The sequence below is a fragment of the Miniopterus natalensis genome, chromosome 9 (genome assembly GCF_054644295.1).
Source record: "Miniopterus natalensis isolate mMinNat1 chromosome 9, mMinNat1.hap1, whole genome shotgun sequence".
Lineage (NCBI taxonomy): Eukaryota > Metazoa > Chordata > Mammalia > Chiroptera > Miniopteridae > Miniopterus > Miniopterus natalensis.
Window position 1 is genome coordinate 30,497,118 of NC_142089.1, and position 22,827 is coordinate 30,519,944.

General features: G+C 40.3%; 1 protein-coding gene across 2 annotated transcripts in view; it reads left to right on the forward strand.

Annotated features, from left to right (window-relative positions):
- Window positions 1-22,079, forward strand: part of ZFYVE9 (zinc finger FYVE-type containing 9) — a 91,360-nt gene extending 69,281 nt beyond the window's left edge. For both annotated transcript variants that reach the window (XM_087820432.1, XM_087820431.1), the window contains 7 exons: window positions 590-694; window positions 4,578-4,728; window positions 7,090-7,170; window positions 7,816-7,978; window positions 11,071-11,176; window positions 13,312-13,488; window positions 17,171-22,079. In XM_087820432.1, the coding sequence (XP_087676558.1) occupies window positions 590-694; window positions 4,578-4,728; window positions 7,090-7,170; window positions 7,816-7,978; window positions 11,071-11,176; window positions 13,312-13,488; window positions 17,171-17,332 (945 nt within the window). In that variant the 3' untranslated portion in view covers window positions 17,333-22,079. The remainder of the gene's footprint in view (window positions 1-589; window positions 695-4,577; window positions 4,729-7,089; window positions 7,171-7,815; window positions 7,979-11,070; window positions 11,177-13,311; window positions 13,489-17,170) is intronic.
- Window positions 22,080-22,827: the final 748 nt, after the last annotated feature.

Consider the following 22,827-nt stretch of genomic DNA (forward strand, 5'->3'; position numbering starts at 1 on the left):
ATGTAAAACCAATTTTTAATTACTCATTTCGTTAAATGTAAGTTGCCACACATCTTTGTTTGAATACAGTCCACGCATAAACCTGACCAAAAAAAAAGTAAAGGTAAAGGTCCTTATAGTGGCCCGTTAGACCCTTTGACCTTGGCTCCTACCGCTCTTGTTCATTTTGCTTCAGCCAGACTAGATGTTATGTATGTGTTTTACCCTGCAAATATTCATTCAGAGCCTGGGGTATTCCAAGCATTTGGAATATAATTGGAACAAGACAAGAGAGAGTCCCTACCCTTTTAGAGCTTACCTTAGGGGGAGGAGACAGTTAACAAATAAATACAGAAAGTGTTAAGTTGTCTTGAAGCAGGGTAAGTATTCAGATGTTTGTTTAATATTGTACATAAGAGGTAGGTGAAACTTTGAAATCTACTTCCTTATAACAAGATGGAGTACACACACACACAGTGGGACTTTCATTATCCTTATAACTGGGATCTTCCCACTTTGACATTTTTGCCATTTTTGCTAATTTTATTACTCTAAGTGAAATCCTGCCATCAATGACTTCTTTATTCCACTTCAATCTGCTTTTGCCCAGGACTTCAGAAATTACCAATATACATTGCCAGTCGTTCAAGGTTTGGTGGTTGATATGGAAGTTCGGAAAACCAGCATCAAAATTCCCAGCAACAGATACAATGAGGTAAGAGGGCATATTTTTCATAGTTCAATGCATGAATGAAGGTGAAAAATACAGGATTACATATAAATTTTATTTTTAATTGTCAGTGAAATCAGTTCATAATATTATATGACCTAGGTCAATGGGGAATTTCATAATTAGCAAGATATTAAATTTATGATTTATTTAGTCATTGGTTGTGCTTTTGACCTTTGGATGCTATGATAATCAGTGATAAATTTGCATTTTGATCAAGATATACAATTAACTTCATAACATTCATGGTGGAATCTTTTAGTTTTTCCCTTTTACTGTAAATACATGTTATTTTTGACTATCCTTAATGTTTAAGCACAGATCACTTTAAGTCCTGAAAGGACATTTAAGTAAGGTTCCAAAAGCTAATGATTGCATCCTGAATTAAGCCATATTTTGTAACTAAAATAGAATTGTCATAATATACACTTATTAACAAAGTTATGTAAACAATGCTCTTTACCTATTTGTCATGTGAAATCTTTCTTGAATTTAAAATTTTTTTAAAATTGTTTCTAAAATGTCTAGTAGAAATGTGGTTTAAAAGAGAAATTTTATTTTAAAACTTAGCTTGATATAATGCTTAAAATGTGTTGTTTGTTTAAATTTGTTGTTTTTTAGGCAGGGTGGTAACTCCCTGATTACTTCTTTCACCACTTTTTTTTTTTTTTTTAATATCTTTATTGATTTCAGAGAGGAAGGGAGAGGGAGAGAGAGAGAGAGAGAAACATCAATGATGAGAGAGTCATTGATCAGCTGCCTCCTGCACGACTCCAAATGGGTATCGAGCCCGCAACCTGGGCATGTGCCCCGACTGGGAACTGAACCACCATCTCCTGGATCCTAGGTTGATGCTCAACTGCCTAGCCCATGCCCGGCCCGGCCTTTCACTACTTCATGGTCCGAAATAATTTCCTCCTTCCCTCTCTTTTTTTCCTCTCTTCCTTTTTTTTTTTCTTTTTTTCTCTCTTTTTTTCCTCCCCTCCTTTATTCAGACTTCTATTTACTTACTCAATTGTACATTCAATAGATATTGTATACTTGGTATGCACTTAGAATCACACAAATGTTTTCCTGGACTTAGAAGCTCAGGGTTCCGCATTGCTATATGTGAGAATGACCTGTGGGAAGAAAGCCTTTACCCATGGCTTTCTCTGTGATGGCTTTTTTTCAGAAGAATAGAAAATAGTAGCTAGAATGTATGCTTAATTTTTTCTGGGATACAATTAGTAGTTTTTAGCTGTTAGTCCTACCTTGGAATAAATATCAAGCATTAATAGACTAGACTAGGTAGAGGCAAATCTTTAAAGTGAACTATTTTTATATAATTTGTGCCCTAATAGTATTAAAAGAGATTATGCTTTGAAAACTTGTTTTATTTCTCATATTTGAAGCTTTATTATCTGTTTCACAAACATAGCTTAAATATATTCTGTGTTCTGAAATACAAAGATGAGTAAGAACATTGTGATTGCTTACTGTCCGGAAGTAAGGTGATCAGATATCATCCCCAAATCAGTGACATATATTGCTATCCTTGGTGTTTGCAAGATGGTGCTTTGTATTGGGAAGTGGTCTGTTTAGTATATCTGTAAAAGCTATGAGGCTCCCCATAGTTATTTCAGTACTCACTAACGACACTCATGACAGCAGCTGCCATTCATATTATTTGTCTTTATCTGAATTCTGCCTCCTAGGTTTATGGTTGTGCAGGTTCAGAAATCTTTGTTCAAAAATAGTAACTGTATTTCTTGTCATGTATTACGTTTCATTTTCAGTAAAGTTCACCAATTTATTATCATATTTTTCTTACCTGATTTAGCAGAATGACTTTTTTTTTCTAATTCAATTTTTGTGTTTTTGTTTGTTTGTTTTTTAAATATTTCTTTATTGATTTCAAAGAGAGGAAAGGAGAGGGAGAGAGAGACATAGAAACATCAATGATGAGAGAGTCATTGATCAGCTGCCTCCTGCACGCCCCCAACTGGGGATCGAGCCCGCAACCCGGGCATGTGCCCTGACCAGGAATTGGACCCCAGTCGCCTGGATCCTAGGTCGATGTTCAACTGCTGAGCCACGCCTGCTGGGCCAATTTTTGTTTTAATTCAATATAATTGTATCTTTCACAATCTTGGAGAGTTGAACTGTGTTGAGTCTAATAAGTCTCCACTTTATATTTGAAAAAGTAATCTCTTATACATTATTTCATTTAATCAACCACAATATTCTACTTTTCCTCTCATTCATTTTTTCATTTATACCCATAATCTTTCTTATTACTTCCTAAACTGTTTCTTTTTTGCTTTATAACTTTGTACAAGCTATTTCCTTATTGATGCACAATTCCCCTCTTCTTCACCTGCCTAACTCTCATTTTTCAGGTATCAGCTTAGATGGCATTTTCTCAGATAGGCTTTTGTTTATCCTCCCTGTTCTAAGCATGCCTAGAATTCCACACATCCTATGTGTACTACTCACTACAGATGGCCCTAAAGTCTGAGTAATGTTTTATCTTCTGGCCTTCAAGGAATACTTTCTTTTCTCTTAGAGAAGAGGAACGAGTAGTTCTCTTTTCTAAAGAATGATGCGAGTTGGTGAAATATGCACTGGAAAATAGTGCAGAGAAGGGAAGTGGTGTTCCATTGACTATTGGTATAACTATTCCTAGTGTTTTATGTAGAAGACAGTATTTAACCACAGGTATAAATTAAAATAAAAGAGGATCCCCAGGAAGGAACACTGATTGCAACAGAAGGTCACTGCCGAACACTGCATGCTCAGAATAAGACTGTCCCCTCCCCCCATGAATAGTGGCTCCAGAACACTGCTTCTAGACAAATCCCTAGCTCACCCTGTCTCCCAGCGCTCACAACTTTGCTGCCACTGTTGGTCTTGAGACCACCAGCTCTAATCTCATATGTTCAAGCACCACAAGAAGTAGTGGACTCCTAACGCATCCTCCATCTCCCACAATTTAATTTCTATCTTTGTTCATCTCCCTGTCTGACCCCCTTTCTCACTTGTTTTAGAATACCCAAAGGCTCAGTCCTTTTAAGTTTATTTGTATCTGTCCATTTCCTTGGTGATCTGTCCAATCCTCTGGCCTTAAATATTCTCTCTACTGATGTCTTCCAAGTGTCTTTCTCCAGCCTGAATCTCTCTCCTGTTTTGTAGGCTTGAGTTTCTTACTCCCCACTTGACATCTCTATTGGCATAGGCACCCCAAACTTAACAAGTTCAACTCTGACCTCCTGATCTTCCCTTAAAACCTGTTCTTCTTGCAGCCTTCCCTAAGTTAATGACAGTCCTATCCTTCTAGTTACCAGGCCTAAAACTTTGGAGTCATCTGTCTTTTCCTTTATACCCCATGTTTAATCTATCAGGAAATTCTGCTGTATCTAGAATCCAACCACCTCTCAATCCTTGGACCTGTCTTGGTCTTAAGTTAACATCATCTCTGCCCTGGATTTGTCCATTAGCCTTCCATGGTCTTCCACTGGTACCCTTTCCCCCATCAGTCTGTGCTCAGCACAGTAGCCAGAGTGATCCTGTTTAAGTCAGATCATATCACTCCTCTGCTCAAAACCCTCCAAAGATCTTTTATCCTACTCAGAATAAAAGGTGAATTCCTCTACCCTATTTGTACTCCTTAACCCATTACCTCTCTAACCTAACTTCTTACACCTCTTCTTTTTCTGTCACTCAGCTCCAGCCACACTGTCCTTAATGTTCCTTGAAACTACCAGGCACTCTACCATGCCGCCACCCCAGGGCCCTTGCACTCACTGTTCTAAGTGCCTCTAAAGCTCTTCCTTAAATAATCCCATTCTTGGCAGATAAGAAAGCTAATCCTCTTTTTTGATTGCAGATGATGAAAGCCATGAACAAGTCTAATGAGCATGTCCTGGCCGGTGGTGCCTGTTTCAATGAGAAGGCAGACTCTCATCTTGTGTGTGTACAGAATGATGATGGGAACTATCAGACCCAGGCTATCAGTATTCACAATCAGCCCAGAAAGGGTGAGCATTTGAGCTGATGGAGATGATGATAATAGAGGATTGTACTGTACTTGGAGAGATGGATGTCTCAGCCCCATAACACTTTATAGAAGGGTGACCACAAACAACCTGATTAAATTAACCTTTGCAGGTTTATTCTCCAGGGTTATGTTGACTCCCCAAGTAGCCAGACTCAGAGTTGCAAATGGCATCTCTGTTATTGGGAACATTAGAAAATACTGCCTCAGGATGTTGACAGGGCCAGCACCTGTATCTGAAGGTAGGAGACTAGGCCATAGTGAGAATATACTTAGATTTGGAGCTTGTTGAATGACCACACTCAAAGGTTGACAGGATTCGGAAGGGAGGCTCCTAGGTTCACTGGTACTCAGAATGTGGTCTCATCACTTAAGAAATTGTTAGAAATGAAGAGTCTATGTACGCCCCAGATCTGCTAAATCAGAATTTGCATTTAACACAATCCCTGTGTGATTCAAATGCACATTAGAATTTAAGAGTCACTGCTCGGTGTGACATTTTCTGAAGTGTCTTATCAGGTTCTGTGGTTTTAAAAAATATTCACATAAATAGATAAAAGTCTTGCTTAATACATTAAACTGAGAAATCCTGAGTTAAACAAGTTTAAACAGATTTCTTTACTGTAGGACTTTTCAGAGACTTTAATAAGCTGATGTGTATTGTGATTTTCCAAAAGGAGGGTGGTGCCTAGCCCTTCCTGAATTTATTTGGCCATAATTCTTTCTTCCCTCAGAATATCTCCTAAAACCAGCTTTCTTTAGTGTGCTTTATTAATACTGCAGGTTACTTTCTTTAATATATATTTTAAATCAGTTGTTTAGTAAAGGCATAAAAGGTATTTAGCCTTTGTAATACTATTCAGATGCTCCCTGTTTGTCAAATCACACCTAGAATATTTAAGTAAGTTCTAGATATCATTAAGGTAATTGATGATACCCATTGGTAAAACTGGAGGTTCTTCAGAGGATGATTCAAGGCCTGTGAGAAATCTGGAAAGTAGGCCAAAGGAAGACATCCTGACTGAAGTATAAATGTTTAACTTCAAAAGGTATAAATTGGAAGAGAGTGAAAAATAGCTCTCTCTATTTTTAAGGTTTTCTATTATGTGGAAATAAGATTCAGCTTGCTCTTTGTAGCTACAAAAGGCCAAAACCAGCACCATTGGGTGAAAGTAACCGGGATCTAGATTTGGGCTCAGTCTGAGAGCACACTGTCTCACACTCTATAGCACCGAGAGTGATCGAGAAGCGGGATGGACTGCCCTGTGCTGTTGTGGGCTCCTTCAGTAGGAGCCTTGACAAAGGCTGGATGACCTACCTGTTAGAGATACTTGTAGGGCCGTTGGGTAGGGAGTTGGAACAGCTCAGTCCAATTTAAGATGTGGGGAAATAAAGACAGTGTAGAGAAGTTTTCATAAAGCTAAATGTATTAAATATCCTTTCTTTTATGAAGAGCGAATGGTATCAGGTGTTTGTCTTTTATTTTTTGGATTTTATTTTGTTTTGTTGTAATCTTCACCCAAGGATATTTTGTCCATTGCTTTTTCAGAGAGTGGACAGGGGAGGGGGAGAGAGAGAGAGAGAGCAAAACATTGATGTGAGAGAGACACATCGATTGGCTGCCTCCCTCTCCCGAGCCTACTGGGGCAGGGAACTGAGCCCACAGCCGAGGTATAGGCCCTTGGCCGAATCCTTGGCCAGAATCGAACCGGGGACCCTTTAGTCCGCAGGCCAGTGCTCTAACCATGAGCCAAACCAGCTAGGGCAGGTGTTTGTCTTTTAAATATGTGCTTATTTTCTTAATAGCTCCACTTGGTAAATAAAATAGTTGGCAACCATATCTCTATATTCAAAATATATTTGATCTAAAAAATACCCTGGAAACCAGTGAATTAGATCAGGGGTCAGCAGATTTTTTTCTGTATATTTTAGGCTTTGCAGGCCTGCAGTCTTTGTCGTCAACTACTCAACTCTGTGACACTGTATTTCAAAAACTGCCATAGACACTGTGTAAATGAATGGACATGGCTTGTTCCAATATAATTTTATTTGGAAAAACAGGCTTCAGGCCACATCCTAGATTTAACCACTAAGATTTCTCTGCCTCTAAGATTCTCTGATTCTTGATTGGAGGAAGAGCAAAACAATGGAAGAGTGTACAATAAAACCTCATTCCCAGTCTCTCATAAGCATTAGAATTATTGGTTACTTGCATATTATCCTGTATAGAGTTGGTGTTTTTTTGTTTTCTGGATGATGATGGAGTTCCAAACTAGTAAATATTTTATTACTATTCTCAATCTCAGGGTCTGTCTTTACTAAACTATTTCTTTTGCCATTTCAGTGACTGGTGCCAGTTTCTTTGTGTTCAGTGGCGCTCTGAAATCCTCTTCAGGCTATCTTGCCAAGTCCAGTATTGTGGAAGGTAAAGAATGAGTTGTTTACTGCATGTACGTTAGTTCAGCCCCAGTTGTACAACTGAAAAGCAAAGGATACTAAAGGAAGTTTTGACATTGTTGCCATAGAGTTCTGGACTCATCATTTATTCAGTAGCATCTCATTCTTCAGCTATTTAAAACTGTCATAATGGTGCTTAGTTCTCCAAAAAAGGGAGTTAGTAGTAGAGATCCTGTGGGACAGTACAGAAAAATTAAGAAATGGCCTTTCAGAACTTTGGGATAAGGTATCCAAGGGGACATAGTCTAAGTTTAAATATATCATTGGGTGCATATCTGTAAATATGTAGATGAAGTTCAGTCCCTGTTACTCACAAGAATATTGCAGTCATCACTTGGGATACAGGAGAAACCCTGTTGTGTCTAAAGTGAAATCAACAGGCAGGTGTTTTTAGCAGAACACCTCTTGGTGCTTGCTCCTCATAGCACTTTCAGTAAGTAAGAGTTTGGCTCAAAGAACAAAACCTGTTTGTGTCTGTCAGCTTTAAAGAGCAGAGCAAAGTTGTACATTTAATCCCAGAGGGGTTTGCTAGATGCCAGGTACCGTTTTTCACCTGCCACTTTCCCTGGCTTTTCATTGTTTTCATCTGTATCATCTCGGTGGTGATTCTCAGATGGCGTCATGGTCCAGATCACTGCAGAGAACATGGATGCCTTGAGGCAGGCGCTGCGAGAGATGAAGGACTTCACCATCACCTGTGGCAAGGCAGACACCGAGGATCCCCAGGAGCACATCCACGTCCAGTGGGTGGATGACGACAAGAACGTCAACAAGGGGTAAATGCAGCACACTCCCCCCGAGGCCCTGGTTATGGGTTGGGCTCTGGGTTTGTCTCCACTGGTGTTTTATAACTCGACTGAAGCGCTGCCTAAGAGAAAGGACTGCTTTGTGTACATAACATAGAATTTTAAATTTCTGGTTTCTTGACTTCATCTCTGAAGGAGTTTCCCTACATATTATTATTATTATTATTATTTTAATTTGTCTTTATTGTTGAAAGTCTTACAGATGTCCCCTTTCCCCCTCATTCATCCCCTGCACCTGGCATCTACCCCCGCCCCCGTCTGTGCATATTTTTGAAGGGAGAAGGAGGGCAGAAATTGATGAAACAAAACAATTTATCTAAAGTTATTGAGATAGTAGTAATACCTAAGTCTTTTATGGTTTGCAAAACTTTTATTAATATTATTTAATTTGATAGAACTAATGTTATTCCCATATTACAGATGAGTAAACAAGAGCCAAAAGGATAAATAACTTCTCAAAGCTAGGAAGTGGCAGGGCTAGGACCACCTCCTTGGGCTTCCAATGCTATACTCTTTCCCAATATATGGCAACTCTTGTTCTGATGGTTGAAACCAAAATCTTGGAGTTGCCCGTATCTCATACCCTATACCTAATCCAATAGTAAATCCTATTAGCTTTACTTCAACATATATACAGACTCGGAGTCTTACTACCTCTGCTGCCATCATCCTAGTCCAGACCACCATTATTTGGTATGTGTTATTGCAGGAGCCGCTTAATTGGTTTCCTTGTTTCTAGTCTTGGCCTGTTCCCTCCCCACAGCCTAATACTACATACAGTGTCTCTTCTCTGTTCAAAACCCACCACTGACTTCCAATATCATTCAGGGTAAAAACCAAAGTTTTTATGACCTCTAAGGCCTCACACAATCTGTGCATCCCTCTGCCTCCCCTTACTTCTCAGAAGCAATACCTACTTTCTTGCTTGGACACCCCAACTATATTTCTGCCCTTGAACTTGTTGTTTATTCAACTCGTACTTTGCCCCTAGGTAGCCACATGGGTCACTCCCTCACTGCCTTCAGAATTTTCTAAAATGTCACTTTCTCAGTAAGGCCTTCCCTGGCCAACCTATCTAAATAATAACCCTGTCCTGCACATTTCTTCCCTCCCACCCCCAATACTTCCTATTCCCCTTCTGTGCAGTATAGTTCTCAAGAGCACTTATAACTTTCTAACAGACAAAATTTTTTACTTATTTTATTATACTGTCCCTGGGATGTAAGCTCCATGAGGGCAGGGATTTTTGTCTGGTTTATATTACCAGCATCCAGAGCACTGTCTGGCACCTAGCAGGTACTTTAAAAAGTTGATTGAATAAATGATATATTATACTTCATTGTATTAAGCTTTCTCCCATCCATCCTTCCATCCTTTCTTCAGGCAATAATAATTCTATGTGTGGGCCTCTGGAGATACAAAAATGAATTCTGCATGGTCCCAGCTGATAAGTGGCTCAGTCTGGGTTTGAAATAGTTATAAATAAGTGCATCAAAGTATGGAAAATGCTCCTAGAAAACACTATAGGTTACAGTGAAGATAAAGGAAAGAGGAAGCTTCAGTATTCCAGAACGACAGTATTCAAGTAGGGCAGTATTCAAGAACAGCTTCATAGAGAAATGGCTGTTGCTTCAGCTGAACCTGGTATGATGAGTAGGTATTTGCCACATAGCTGGGGTAGAGTAGGCATTCAAGTCTGAGGGAATAGCAGGCCCAAAGGCAGATAGGGGGCATTTACAGCATGGCACAAAAACTTGTTATTGAACTAAAAAAGCAATTTCTAAATCATTTGAGTGCATTTGAATATTTTACAAATAACCCTTTATCTTCCCATACTTCACTGGCAAATTAATTTCAGAATTGATTTGTGTTTAATTCTGTTGTAGTTGGAAATGAACATGGTTATTAGGAACAAAAAATTGATAATCTGAAAATCTCATGCCATAACATATTGGTAACTAACAAGCAGGTTTCCTCTTCCTACAACAAGTGCCATTGGTAGCATCTTAGAAAATAGGAAAGACTCTCCAACTCAGGAGTTTAGTTTGTAGTGTATAAATAGAATGTTTTCCTGCTTGTCCCTCTGCCTGGGTATCATCTCTGGAAAGAGTGCTAATCAACAAAGGATGTTCTTTCTTTGACATTGTTGTCTGATGAATTAGCAATTAAACTTAAAATAGTTTAAATAATTTTAATTAAAGTGAATGAAGTGAATCCCTGATATTGAAGTTTAATTTCATCTTATATACATAGAGATTGAAAAACATAAACAAATTTGAAAATGGTTAGGAAGAGTTTGGAATCTTTGTGATTCCATTGTGACTCCTCATCACCAATGAGTATGTATCTCCACTTATTTATACTTGTTATATATTTTGGAGAGGAAATGACTGTAAAAAGTGGGCCTTTCTATTCAGTAATCTACACATGATAATTCAGCACTGAAGGGAATTTGTTGTGATAGATAATATAGGTACCTGTTCATCAGTTCACACCAGCACTGCCTTAATTAATATATTCGGTTAAATAATTCTTTTAAATCAGTAAACATTTATTAATCTCCTATGTTCCAAGTAGTGTGTCCAAACTGAGAATATAGCACACAAAGGTGAGCATTCCATATTCCTCCTCTTCAGAAGTTCATTTGTAAGACAGATACACAAATGTATGACGAGTACACCACGGTGGGTGTCGTTATGGTCAGGAGCACAGGGCTGGGACAGAGCAGGGGGAGAACAAGACTGGGTGGGCAGCTATGCGTTCACTGAAGGAAGGAATGCTGCAAGAAGAGAGCAGGTCTGAGTAAACAATTCCTTTATATTGAAATAACCAGCTCCTGGAGTCATGAGTCCATTTTTGTATGTGTGTTCTTTGAATTGTTTTAGTGAGCCCATCCCATGAGCACTGTTCTGATATTTTTGTGTAGGGCTTCTTGCTGTGATATGTTGCACGGATGTGTTTGGCAAGGTACCCAGTGTAATTAGTAGCAAGATTTGATAAGAAAAGTAAGCTCTTCTAACTTCGAGAACTGCTTCTATCTTTTCTCTTTGCCTCTCTTTTAGTGTCGTAAGTCCTATAGATGGGAAGTCAATGGAGTCTATAACAAGTGTGAAGATATTCCATGGATCAGAGTATAAAGCAAACGGAAAAGTCATCAGATGGACAGAAGTAAGGAAATTAAACTTGGTATTCTTTACCCCCTTTGAGCAAAAGTTTTTGCTAGTCTCAGAGACACATTCTGGGATGATGCTGGAGGGTAGGAACAAAAGTCTGTCCATCTTCTGTACTCCAGTTCCCTCTGACCTGTCTTAGCTCACCAGCAAAAAATGCCACCGAGTGCAGGCTGCTAGCACTGAAGTCTGTCTGCTCCTTCCTCCGCAGCTGTTCGAGATGTGTTTGCACTGGAATTCATGAGGGTACATCTCTGAATGGAACATACCATCTTTGGTGTATTATTTAGAAAGCTGGGCTAGTTATGCTGCACTCCCAGTTAAACTATTTCAGATAACACGGTCTTAAAAAATTTAACTTATTTCATCGATAGAAAACTAGTTTGTCAACTGTAATTTAAAAAACAGAAGAAAACTAAAGTTTGGAGACTGAGTACCTTGTCCAAGCTTATATGGCAAATAAGTAATGTCAAAGTCCTGATTCAAACCCAGATCTGGCCAGCTACTAAGATCTTTTCCACTATATTGTTCTTAACTTGAAAGCTGTATTAGAGGTTAACCTGGAAATGAGAGGAGCAGGGCAGAGACCCAGTATGTGTGTAGATGTCAGACAAGTCAGAAAGTTTATTCTCTGAGAATAAACAGGTGGGTCATAGGTCTCCCAATTTCTTTTGAACCTTATTTATACTTATCTATAAAATAAACTCTTAAGTTAAAGATCTCTAAGATTCCTTGCAATTTTAGAAGTAATTCTTTAAAAAGTTCTGTGACTTCTAGCTTTTCCATTTTACACACAAGGAAACTGAGGCCACACGAGGTTACAAGCCTAACCCAGGTTCGCATAGCTGGTTCCTGATAGCACAGAGACTAGACTCTGGTTCTGTGATTCCTGAGCTGTTGTTCCAAGTGGCACGTCCTTCATCCCAGGCTCAGTGTTTTCATACGCAGCTCAGTGGTCTTAGCTACTTGCTTTATGACTATTCCTTAGACACATTTTGAGTAGTGCAGACTCTGAAACATGTAAAACTCTATTGCTTATGAAGCAGTTTGACCTCTGTTCCCTCCTTTTTGCTCCCCAGTAACCCAGTTAGTCAGGGGGGTGATCTGTTCGTTTGCTTAATGAGAAAGGCTGCTCAGAGAGGCTGTGTGACTTGTGACTTGCCTGATGCTAGTTACCAGCAGAGCAAAGGCCAGAGGCCTCCTGACTCCCACTCCAGAGCCCTTTCCCTCATTCCATGCTGCCCCTCTCACTCGTGTCAGTCACAGGGCTTCAGAGCTGACCCCTTTTTAGTATTCTTAGTGTAAGAATACTAAAGTGTAAGTAAAGTATATTCTAAATATATAAAGAACACTTAGTATAAGCTGCTCATTGAGCAGTAAGCTGGGTGTTGGTGTTTAAGCATATTTTGATTATATATCATTTACTTTTTGTAGTAACTAGAGAGGACAGGTGCTTTCCATTTTATAAAGTCAAGTTGGGCATCAAGAGGCCAAAGGACTTGCTTGTCATTCCCCTGTATGTGACTAGGACTCAGGTCTTTGCTCTGCTTCTGCCTATGTCCAGTGCAGTGGACACTGACATAGCTCTGGCTCAGCAGAGGCGAGGCTGTGTGGCAGGAAAAGCACTGTGATAGGAGGCAGAAGACCCAGATCTGGGCTCAACCCTGCCTCTGTCTCTCAGTACTTACATGCACTTGGGTGATTCACTGCTTTTCTATGAATAATCTGTAATATGAAGGGTTTGGGTCACATAAGCTATAGGGGCTGTTCTCTTAGATTCTAAGATCAATTCCTAAGAAAACCACCCACATATAGGAATTACCTTTTAGACGTGCACAATGCAAAATGTAAGCCTTTTCTGGTTCTGAGTAGAATGTACCATTATGACCCTGACCATGGCTTTCAGGGAGATAGGCAGGTTGCTGCTACCACTTTGTCGATGCAGAGACTCAGACTGTTTCTTAGATGTAAGATGTTAGTGCCCTACTTTTGACCCAGGGACTTTGAGGTATCCTGTCAGGTCTTTTTGCACAGCTCAGTGGATGGGGGTGCTCACACAGTGAAGCTGATGCACTTGTTTCTTCCCACATCTCCTGGGCACAAGGTTAAAAGTCTCTCTTGTTTGGGGAACAGGCATTTTTCCTAGAAAATGACGACCAGCACAGTTGCCTGAGTGATCCGGCAGATCATAGCCGGCTGACTGAGCACATAGCCAAGGCTTTCTGCCTTGCTCTCTGTCCCCACCTGAAGCTTCTGAAGGAAGATGGAATGACCAAACTGGGACTACGTGTGACACTTGACTCAGATCAGGTAAGAAGATTCTTAGACAGCTGGCCTTGGACAGTGTGTATATTTTCTGACATGTGAGTTTTCCTGCATCAACCCAGAGAGTTTTAATTCTCTGGACCATGGGCCTGACCTGATGTAAGATTCTGGCCTTCCCTCTGTTAGAAATACACCTTGATGTGCTGTTTGATCAGACTCTGAATCGTTTGAACCTTGGCTTACTCACTTGAATATGTTCCAAGGACTTGGTTTGCTTTTTAGGGTTAGGAGAAGTGTGTATATGACCTGCCACCCATGTGTGAATGACATCAATGCTACCCTTTGAGACTCTTCAGTCCCACCCTTCAGGAATTATTCTGCTTTTCCTAGAGAGCAAATCCAAGCTGTCCTATGGCCTGTTTTCTTAATCTGACCACAGCAGACCTCTGTTGACTGGCCTCCGCAGCTCCCACTCCTCAAGGTTTTCTTACTGTGAACATTTCCGTGTTTGTTAGTAGATAGGACTTGAGCTATTTCCCCATTAATTTTCCTGTCAGCTCGTGTCTCCTATGGTCAGGCTTCTCTCCCTGTCTTACTCAGAGTTTTTGTATGCTGTTAGTAGTAAAAATCCATTCTTCATGTGCCTCCCCCGCCCCCTCCCCAATTTCTTGTCCCACTGCCTCTCTCCTGTGGCCAGGCACTCTGATCTCTCTATAGGCATACCTCGGATATATTGTGGGTTCCACTCCAGACCACTGTAATAAGTGAATATTGCAGTAAATCAAGTCACAGGATTTTTTGTTTCCCAGTGCATATAAAAGTTACACTTACACTATCCTGTAGTCTGTTAAGTGTGCAATAGCATTATGTCTAAACAACAATGTGCATACCTTACTTTAAAAATGCTTGATTGCTAAAACACTCTGGCCTTCATCTGAGCCTTCAGCAAGTCATAATCTTTTTGCTGGGGGAGGGTTTTGGCTCAGTGTTGATGGCTGCTGACTGATCAGGGTGAGGGTTGCTGAAGATCGGTGGATGTGGCAATTTCTTAAAATAAGACAACAACATAGTTTGATGCATCTATTGACTTCCTTTCACAAACGATTTCTCTGTAATGTGTAATGCTGTTCGATTGCATTTTACCCACAGAACTTCTTTCAAAATTGGAGTCAATCTTAAAATCCTGTCACTGCTTCATCAACTAAGTTTGTGTAATATTCTAAATCCTTTGCCATTGCAAAAATCTTCCAGGAGTAGATTCCATCTCAAGAAACCACTTTCTTTGCTCATCCATAAGAAGCAACTCCTCATCCACTGAAGTTTTATCATGAGATTGCAGCAATTCAGTCACATCTTCAGGCACCACTTCGAATTCTAGGTCTCTTGCTATTTCCATATCTGTGGTTACTTCCTGCACTGGACTCCTCAAAGTCATCCATGAGGGTTGGAATCAACTTTTCCCAAACTCCTATTAATGTTGTTATTTTGACCTCTTTCCATAAATCATGAATGTTCTTAATGGCACCTAAAATGGTGAATCCTTTCCAGAAGGTTTTCAGTTTCCTTTGTCCAGATCCATCAATCTTTTTTTACCTATGGCAGATAGAGCCTTATAAAATTTATTTCTTAAAAAGTAAGACTTGAAAGTCTAAATTACTTCTTGATCCATAGACTGCAGAATGGATGTTAGAAGGCATGGAAACATTAATCTTATTGTACATCTCCATCAGAGCTCTTGGGTGACCAGGTACATTGTCAATGAGCAGTAATACTTTGAAAGGAATCTTTCTGAGCAGTAGGTCTAGACAGTGGGTTTAAAATATTCAGTAAACCATGTTGTAAACAGATGTACTGTTTTCCAGGCTTTGTCGTTCCATTTATAGAACATAGGCAAAGTAGATTTAGCTTAATTCTAAGGGCCCTAGGATTTTCCAAATGGTAAATGAGCATTGGCTTCAACAAAGTCATCAGCTGCGTTGTCCCCTAACACAACAGTCAGCCAGGTATTTCCTTTGAAGCCAGGTATTGACTTTCTCTCTAGCTGTGACAGCCCTAGATGGTATGTTCTTCCAATATAAGGCTATTTTGTCAACACTGAAATACGTTATTTAGTGTAGCCACCTTCACTAGTTAGCTTAGCTAGATGTTCTGGATAATTTGCATCAGCACTTGCTGCTTCACCTTGCATTTGGTTATGGAGATAGCTTCTTTCCTTAGACCTCGTAAACCAACCTCTGTTAGCTTCCAACTTCTTTCTGCTGCTTTCTCACCTCTCTCAGTCTTCATAGAATTGAAGAGTTGGGGCCTTGCTCTGGATTAGACTTTGGCTTAAGTGAATGTTGTGGCTGGTGTGATCTTCTATTCAGACCACTAAAACTTTCTCCATATCAGCAGTAAGGCTGTTTCACTTTATCATTTGTGTTCACTGGTGTAGCACTTTTAATTTCCTTCAAGAACTTTTCATTTGCATTCACAACTTGTCTTTGTGGTACAAGAGGCCTAGCTTTTGGCTTATGGGAGCTTTGGACGTGCTTTCTTCACTAAGCTAATTCATTTCCAGCTTTTGATTTAAAGTAAGAGATGTGTGACTCTTCCCTTGACTGGAACATTTAGAGGCCATTGTAGGGTTATTAATTGGCCTAATTTGAATATTGTTGTGTCTCAGGGGCTAGAGAGGCCCGAGGAGAGGAAGAGAGATAGGGTAATGGCCAGCCATTGTAGCAGAACACACATTTATCGGTCAAATTCACAGTCTTATGTGGGCACAGTTTGTGTCGTGGCACCCCAAAACAATTACAATAGCAACATCAAAGATCACTGATCCCAGATCAAATATAATAAAGTTGAAATATTTCTAGAACTACCAAAATGGGACACAGAGACACAAAGTAAGCAAATGCTGTTGGAAAAATGGTGCTTGATAGACTTGCTTGATGCAGGGTTGCCACGATCCTTCAATTGTAAAAAACTCATCTACAAAACACAGTAAAGTGTAGCGCACTAGAATGAAGTATGCCTGTACATTTCTTTTGGATTTTGGATCCTTGTGATATGTCCCAGTGTTCCTGCTTTGATGCAGTTGTGTCATTATCAGGGAAAATGTGAGAGGTCATGTATTTGGCTCCATTTCCTGACTGGTCATCGACAAGTGTTTTCTACTTAAGGCCTTTCCCCATGCTATACTAAGCATAGAGTAATACAAATGAGGTATCATGGTCCTTTCTTAAATAGTACTGATAATATGGCTGGAGAGAATTACTTCACATAAAACAAAAAAAAAAACAATTTTTCTGCTGATGAGTGGGCCTCTTGAGGGCAGGGGGCCCTTATATTCATCTTTGAATCCGTTTTAGTAGGTGCTCAGAAAATGGTGTGTGGACGGATGGTTGGCAGAACAAGTGTTCAGTTCCTGCTGTTAGGGAGTAACCATAGGTTTAGGTTTTGACATTCCATACTTCTCCATATCACCCCATCCCCTTCTTGGGGAACTAAGACCTTAATAGGTTAAGTGTCTTGCCCAAGGTCTCATGGCTACCAAGTGTTAGGGTCAGGATGAATAAATGACAGGATAAATAACAATTCAGGGAAGAGAAATTTATGTTAACTGCTGTGTGTCTAGCCCATCGCCAGGAAGCACATCTCCTTTCCTGTTCAGCCTCCTTGGCCCTCAGCCCTCTGGGGATCTTCTCTATCCAGTAACCTGTCATCCCTTCTCTCTGTGGTGTAGGTTGGCTATCAAGCAGGGAGCAATGGCCAGCCCCTTCCCTCGCAGTACATGAACGATCTGGACAGCGCTTTGGTGCCGGTGATCCATGGAGGGGCCTGCCAGCTCAGTGAGGGCCCCATCGTCATGGAACTCATCTTTTATATTCTGGAAAACATCGCATAGACAGAGGACTTCATTTTTTTTTCTGTTCAGACATGTTGCTACAGCAGTCATATTCAAGTCATTTGCACTTTAGAACTGGAAGATTAAGCTTTTGTTAACACTATTGGGGGGGGGGATGGGTTTGGGTGGGAAAGGGTGGTTGGGGGGAAAGATGTTCCATAATTTAAAGTCTTCTATGCATTGTCCATAAGATGATCTGGGCAGCTTCTGTTACTGCACCAGTTATGCTATCTTTGCAGCTAAATCCCCTTGTTACTGTTTGGACAAGAATTCTGCTCCTGTTTTAAGACTTACTTATGGTCTTCTGCTCAGAAATGCTCAAATGGGTACAACCATCATCAGGGGTGGGGTGGGAGGGCAGAGGGGAAATAAAAAATTAAGCATCAGTCTTGTACTCTTTGTACAGAATTGATATAAAGAGGAGAATAATATCACTATCTTGTCCCATTTACATCACAAGTGACTTCAAGTAGAAGTCACACTTAGATTTTTATTTGTTTTTACCAGATTACCCAACGGATTATCCCTCTTCTGGCCCAGGAAGGGCGACTCAGTGTAAATGAGGTGACTTGGATAGCAAAGCTGAGTTGAAGATTGCTCAAGATCTGCCCCAATGAATGGCAGGTATTGAATTGGGCCTTTCTGTGAAAGCTGACAGTACATCCAAGGCATTTTTAGTTATAATATACACTGGAAGTATTTTTTAAAAATTTTTATTGAGAAATAATTTAAACTTCCAAGAAAGTTGCAAATACAAAACCCCCCCCATGTATGCTTTACCTAGATTCACCTGTTGTTCATGTATTAACATTTTGCCTTATTTGCTTCATCAGTCTCTCCATAAAAAACGTAGATATTTGAGAGTAAGTTGCATAGCTAATAGCCCTTTACCCCTAAATATTTTAATGCTTATTTCCTAAAATTAAGGACAGTCTCTTACGTTACAGAGGACAGTTTGCGACTTCAGCCCATTTGACAGATGCATCAGCTACTTTACCCTAGCACCTGTCCAGTAATATCCTTATGGCATTTCCCTTCCAGTAAAGCTTCTAGCCTAGGATCAGACGTGGCAGATAGCTTTCCTGACCCACCTTTATCTTTTATGTCCTCCATATTTTTGGTGAGTATAGTTCCCTCACCTCAGTTTTAGAATTTGGTGTCTTTTCATAATTAGAATTAGTTTATGCATTCTTGGCCAGAATCCTACGTAAGTGGTGGTGTGTCCTTTTTAAGGAATCGCCTCTGGGGTCACTTTGATGATGGTAAATTTTGATCACCTGTTCAGTGTCTAATTTCTCCAGTATTTTCCCCCCTTGGAATGAATAAGCAATGTGTACAGACACTTTCAGATCATGCAAATACCTTACTCATCAAAATTTCCCCTTAGACTAGTAGCTACTGATGTTTCTTATCTGAATTGATCTTTTACTATGATGGCTACAGGAAGATTTTTCAATTCTAGCACTCCCTCCACCTGTACCAGTTGCACTTGGTCACCTATATGCAAAAGCTTTTCCTTTCATATTCATTCATTCAATTCATTTTCATTGTGGAATTGTGGGTTACTTTTTGAATGGTTCTGACTCATTATTTGGGTACTCATGTGGCCTCAGCTTTGGCCAGAGAGCACCCCTTCAGGGTAGCTCCTATCATTTTTTTAAAAATGTCTAAAAAATGTCTATTGATTTCAGAGAGAGGAAGGAGAGGGAGATAGAAACATCAATGATGAGAGTCACTGGTCAACTGCTTCCTGCATGCCCCCTACTGGGGATTGAGCCCACAACCTGGGTATGTGCCCTGATCAGGAATAGAACCATGATTTCCTAGATCATAGATCGATGCTCAACTGCTGAGCCATGCTGGCTGGGCTCCTACCATTTTTTGGAACACTTTGTTTTCTGGCCTACAGCATGTCTCAGGCTCATCTAGTGCTCACCCTGCCCCAGCCTTGGAATCAGCCATGGCTCTTTTAGTGGTATTAGAAACCAAGATTTGGTTTATCCATGATATATGTGATGTACTATGAGTATTTCCTTTTTCATTAAAATTTTATTTTGGTCATAGACCTAATGGGTTTCAAAACCCAAAGTTTAGAAAACATGGTTCTAGGGTAATTCACTCCCTTGTCACTGGCATCTTCTGAAAGCCCAGGCCAAGCAGCAGATGGACCCTCTGCATACAAGCACAGTTCTAAGACTCCTCTGGAAGGTAATGCAGGCCTGGGACAGTGGGAGGCTGCTTCCCCTGGTTAGAGCTGGGATTAGCACTTGGCAATTAAAGGCTGTGAAGCTATGTTTAGGGCAGCAGCCATTTTCCAAACAGGCCCAAAGGCCTGGCCTTCAATTTGAAATGTCTCTGCCTACATTTATCCCTTCTCCATCGTGGTGGTGGTGGGGAATCCACATGCTACATCTGTCTCTCCATAGGTTTTGCTGGTGGTGGCTGCAGAGAACTGTGATTGTGACCTTTGCCACAGACTCAGAGATACTCAGGGCTTCTAAGGGAAAAGAGTAGATGTTCAAAGAATACCAGCGTGCACTGAACCCTGGGACCACACACATCCCTCCAAAACCTGATAGGAACATTTGTTAATAGGGACAGGGATTTTTGGATATAACATCCATTTTGGTCTAAATATACCTTGGAAGTTTGGAGCTTCTACAGATGCTGGTTCTATTTTTTCCTAATAGAAATTTATCTTTCCTCTTATTCAGCTAAATGCTCCTTGCAATTACACATATTTTTTTTATGGAACCATGCAAGCTTTTAAATTCTCCCACTGAGGACATACTGTGGCCCTGCAGAGTTGGGTCCATTCTCAGTTGCATAAAATGTCTTGTGTGTAGTAAAATATCTTATGGAACAGGACATAAAATAGCGAAGGTTAGTTTACTCCCCCTTCCCCATTTTATCTTTGTTTTTATATACTGTATATTTTAAGAGTTATAAAGTAGAGGGCTGAAATGTCACATTTCTAAGTAAGTCAAATTTTTCTAGAATGTAAATAAAGATTGGAAGGTAGAGATCCTTATAAGCTGAAGAGGAATAGAATTGCCATTATGGTAACATCAAATTTTTAAAAATTATTGAATTCCTACCAAATCCTAGACAATGTGTTTCTCCATTTATTTTTTAACACTTTCTGAGCACCTATTGGACTCTAGAAATATGGGATTTTGCCTTGTATAAGTTCCCCTCAACTATCTTCCCTTATCCAGTGGTTTCCAAATGCTGGTAGGCCCAACATTTCCAACTAAATTTAGTTCTGTCATAACTAGTCATTTGGGGAATAATTATGCATTTAGTGCATTTCAGATAATGAGCAATTTTCTGAACACCTGTTTCTACCGTTTGTTCTATTTTAATAGTAATGCTAAAATAATTTTAATGGGAATGGGAATTTTAGGAATTGTGTATGTAGCCTGAAAGGCTAGAGTGGAGCAGGAATGACAATGCCTATTCTAAGTTTGGGAAGCTGAAGCCCATAGAGGGAAGAGTCCATCTGTCATGGAGCTGGACCAGGTGTAAGCTCCCTGACTCCACCAGTTTCAGCTCCCCAGTTTCATCCTAAAAGGAGCTGCCTATTTAAGGGGCAGGATCTTTTAGAACTACCCACAAGATTTGGAAAACAAGCTTTCAACAATGCAGGTTTCAGAATGGTGGTATAAGGAAGGAAAATAATGTTAAAGTTCTAAGAGCAAGACTTCCTAAGAAAAATTTCTTCCATATTTTATTCAGTTCACTAATTCAGAAGAAAGTGTGCCTTGCACTAGATTAAAGAAAGAATTTAAAATTTAAAAATAAGTTGGGTCGTGGTAGGTTCTCAACTGCGCAAGGAACTAATATCCAGTTTAGTTATATTTGGACCAATCTTAGGACAAGATGAGACTGGGCAGGCTCCTCCTACTACGAGCAACTCCTGCATGCCTTGGTTACAACAAAGGCCCTTTCAGAACCTCAGTCTCCAAGTCCAGTGGGTGGCTTTGTCTTGCCTCCCTCAGCCTGGAGGTCCTGTTTTTCAGAAAGCAAAGAGCAGTGAAGGAGACTAGAATTGAACAGGTTGCGAAGGGAAATCTGTGAGCCTCAGAATACTTCTTATCAAATTGGAACAGGGCATTTCCAGCACAGGCCTGAGGTTAGAAATTCTAGGGCTGGTTGGGACCTTTGAGGCTAACTACAGCTGTCCTAGCCCTCTTAGTAAGCACTGGTTGGGGTGCAAACCCTGAGGGAAAGGTTAGGTTGGGTCAGAAACCCTACTGGCCACCCTTCTTTGCTCTAGGTCACCTCATGAAGGCTAAAACCCTACTTTTCATTCTAGATTATCGCTTGACAGATAGTTGTAACTACAAAGTGTTAAATCTCACATCTGTGGAAATTTTTGTAGTTTACTCTGATGGGTAAGACTGCCCAGAAAGCTCTTTGGAAAAAGTCGCGTGTCTGTCCTTCCTGATGTTACCCACTAAAAGATCTGCTACTAAGGGCAGGGAAGCACGGTCCAGCCCTATCCCAGAAAAAGACACAAGAACAACCCCTGAATCCCTGAGCTGTGCTTATACAGTGCTGTAGTGATCAGTAAGCTGAATGTATTTGCTTCACTTAGAGCCTTTAAAAATGACCTTGAGGAATGCTTTGTTGAACTTAAGCTACTGCTTAAAAAGGGGGGAGGGGGAAATGGGCTATTAAAAGTTTATTTCTAAGAAATGTAGAACACTGCAGTTTTGAATATTAAATCTATTGCAACTATTAATCCCTCTGTCTTCATCCATTCAGAAAAATAAGTCCAAAGGAGAATTTCTTGGGGACAACTAAGATTTCCTTAGGTGATCAGGTAAGGAGGAAAGTCTTCCTGTGCCCTCTCTCAAAAGAGGAAGCCACTGTAGCAGTTTTTGTAAAATGTTACTGCTACTCTGGCTTTTTAAAAGTGACCAGACTTTTGTTTAGGACTTTGATGTTTACTCTGCGTGTAGGGTACAAAACCCCAGTAAGTGAATTAGACCTAGTTTCTTAAATAAAATGTTACATAAATTTTAGGGTTTTCCCCCCTCCAGTTATCAGTCTTTTTGTGTTAGGTGCATGGACCAAACCCAAGATACAGTTTTTCCTGCTTCCCACCACAGTCCAGAACGTAACTTCCTTTCTCCACTGAGAGCTTGGGGAGCAGGGAGGCTAGTGCAGCAGCTGTCAGGAAACAAGGCACAGGCAGAGAGGGGGTAAACCAAGTTGTACAGCACAGGTTGCCACTGACATATGAGTCACGGAACCTGCCCCACCCTAAGCAGGCGGGTTTCCGATCACTCTCAAGTTCTCCCATCCTTTACAGTTGCATCTTTTAAAGGCACATTCAGAAATGTTGCAACTAGTGGCTGGGGTAAGCTGCAGTTTCTACATGGGTGAAGGGGCTGCAAGACTCCATGGCACAGAGCAATGAGGCTATCCTTGCTTTTGCCCAGAGGGAAGCGGAGGCCGCCTACTGGAATCCAGCCTGCTTTGGTGTG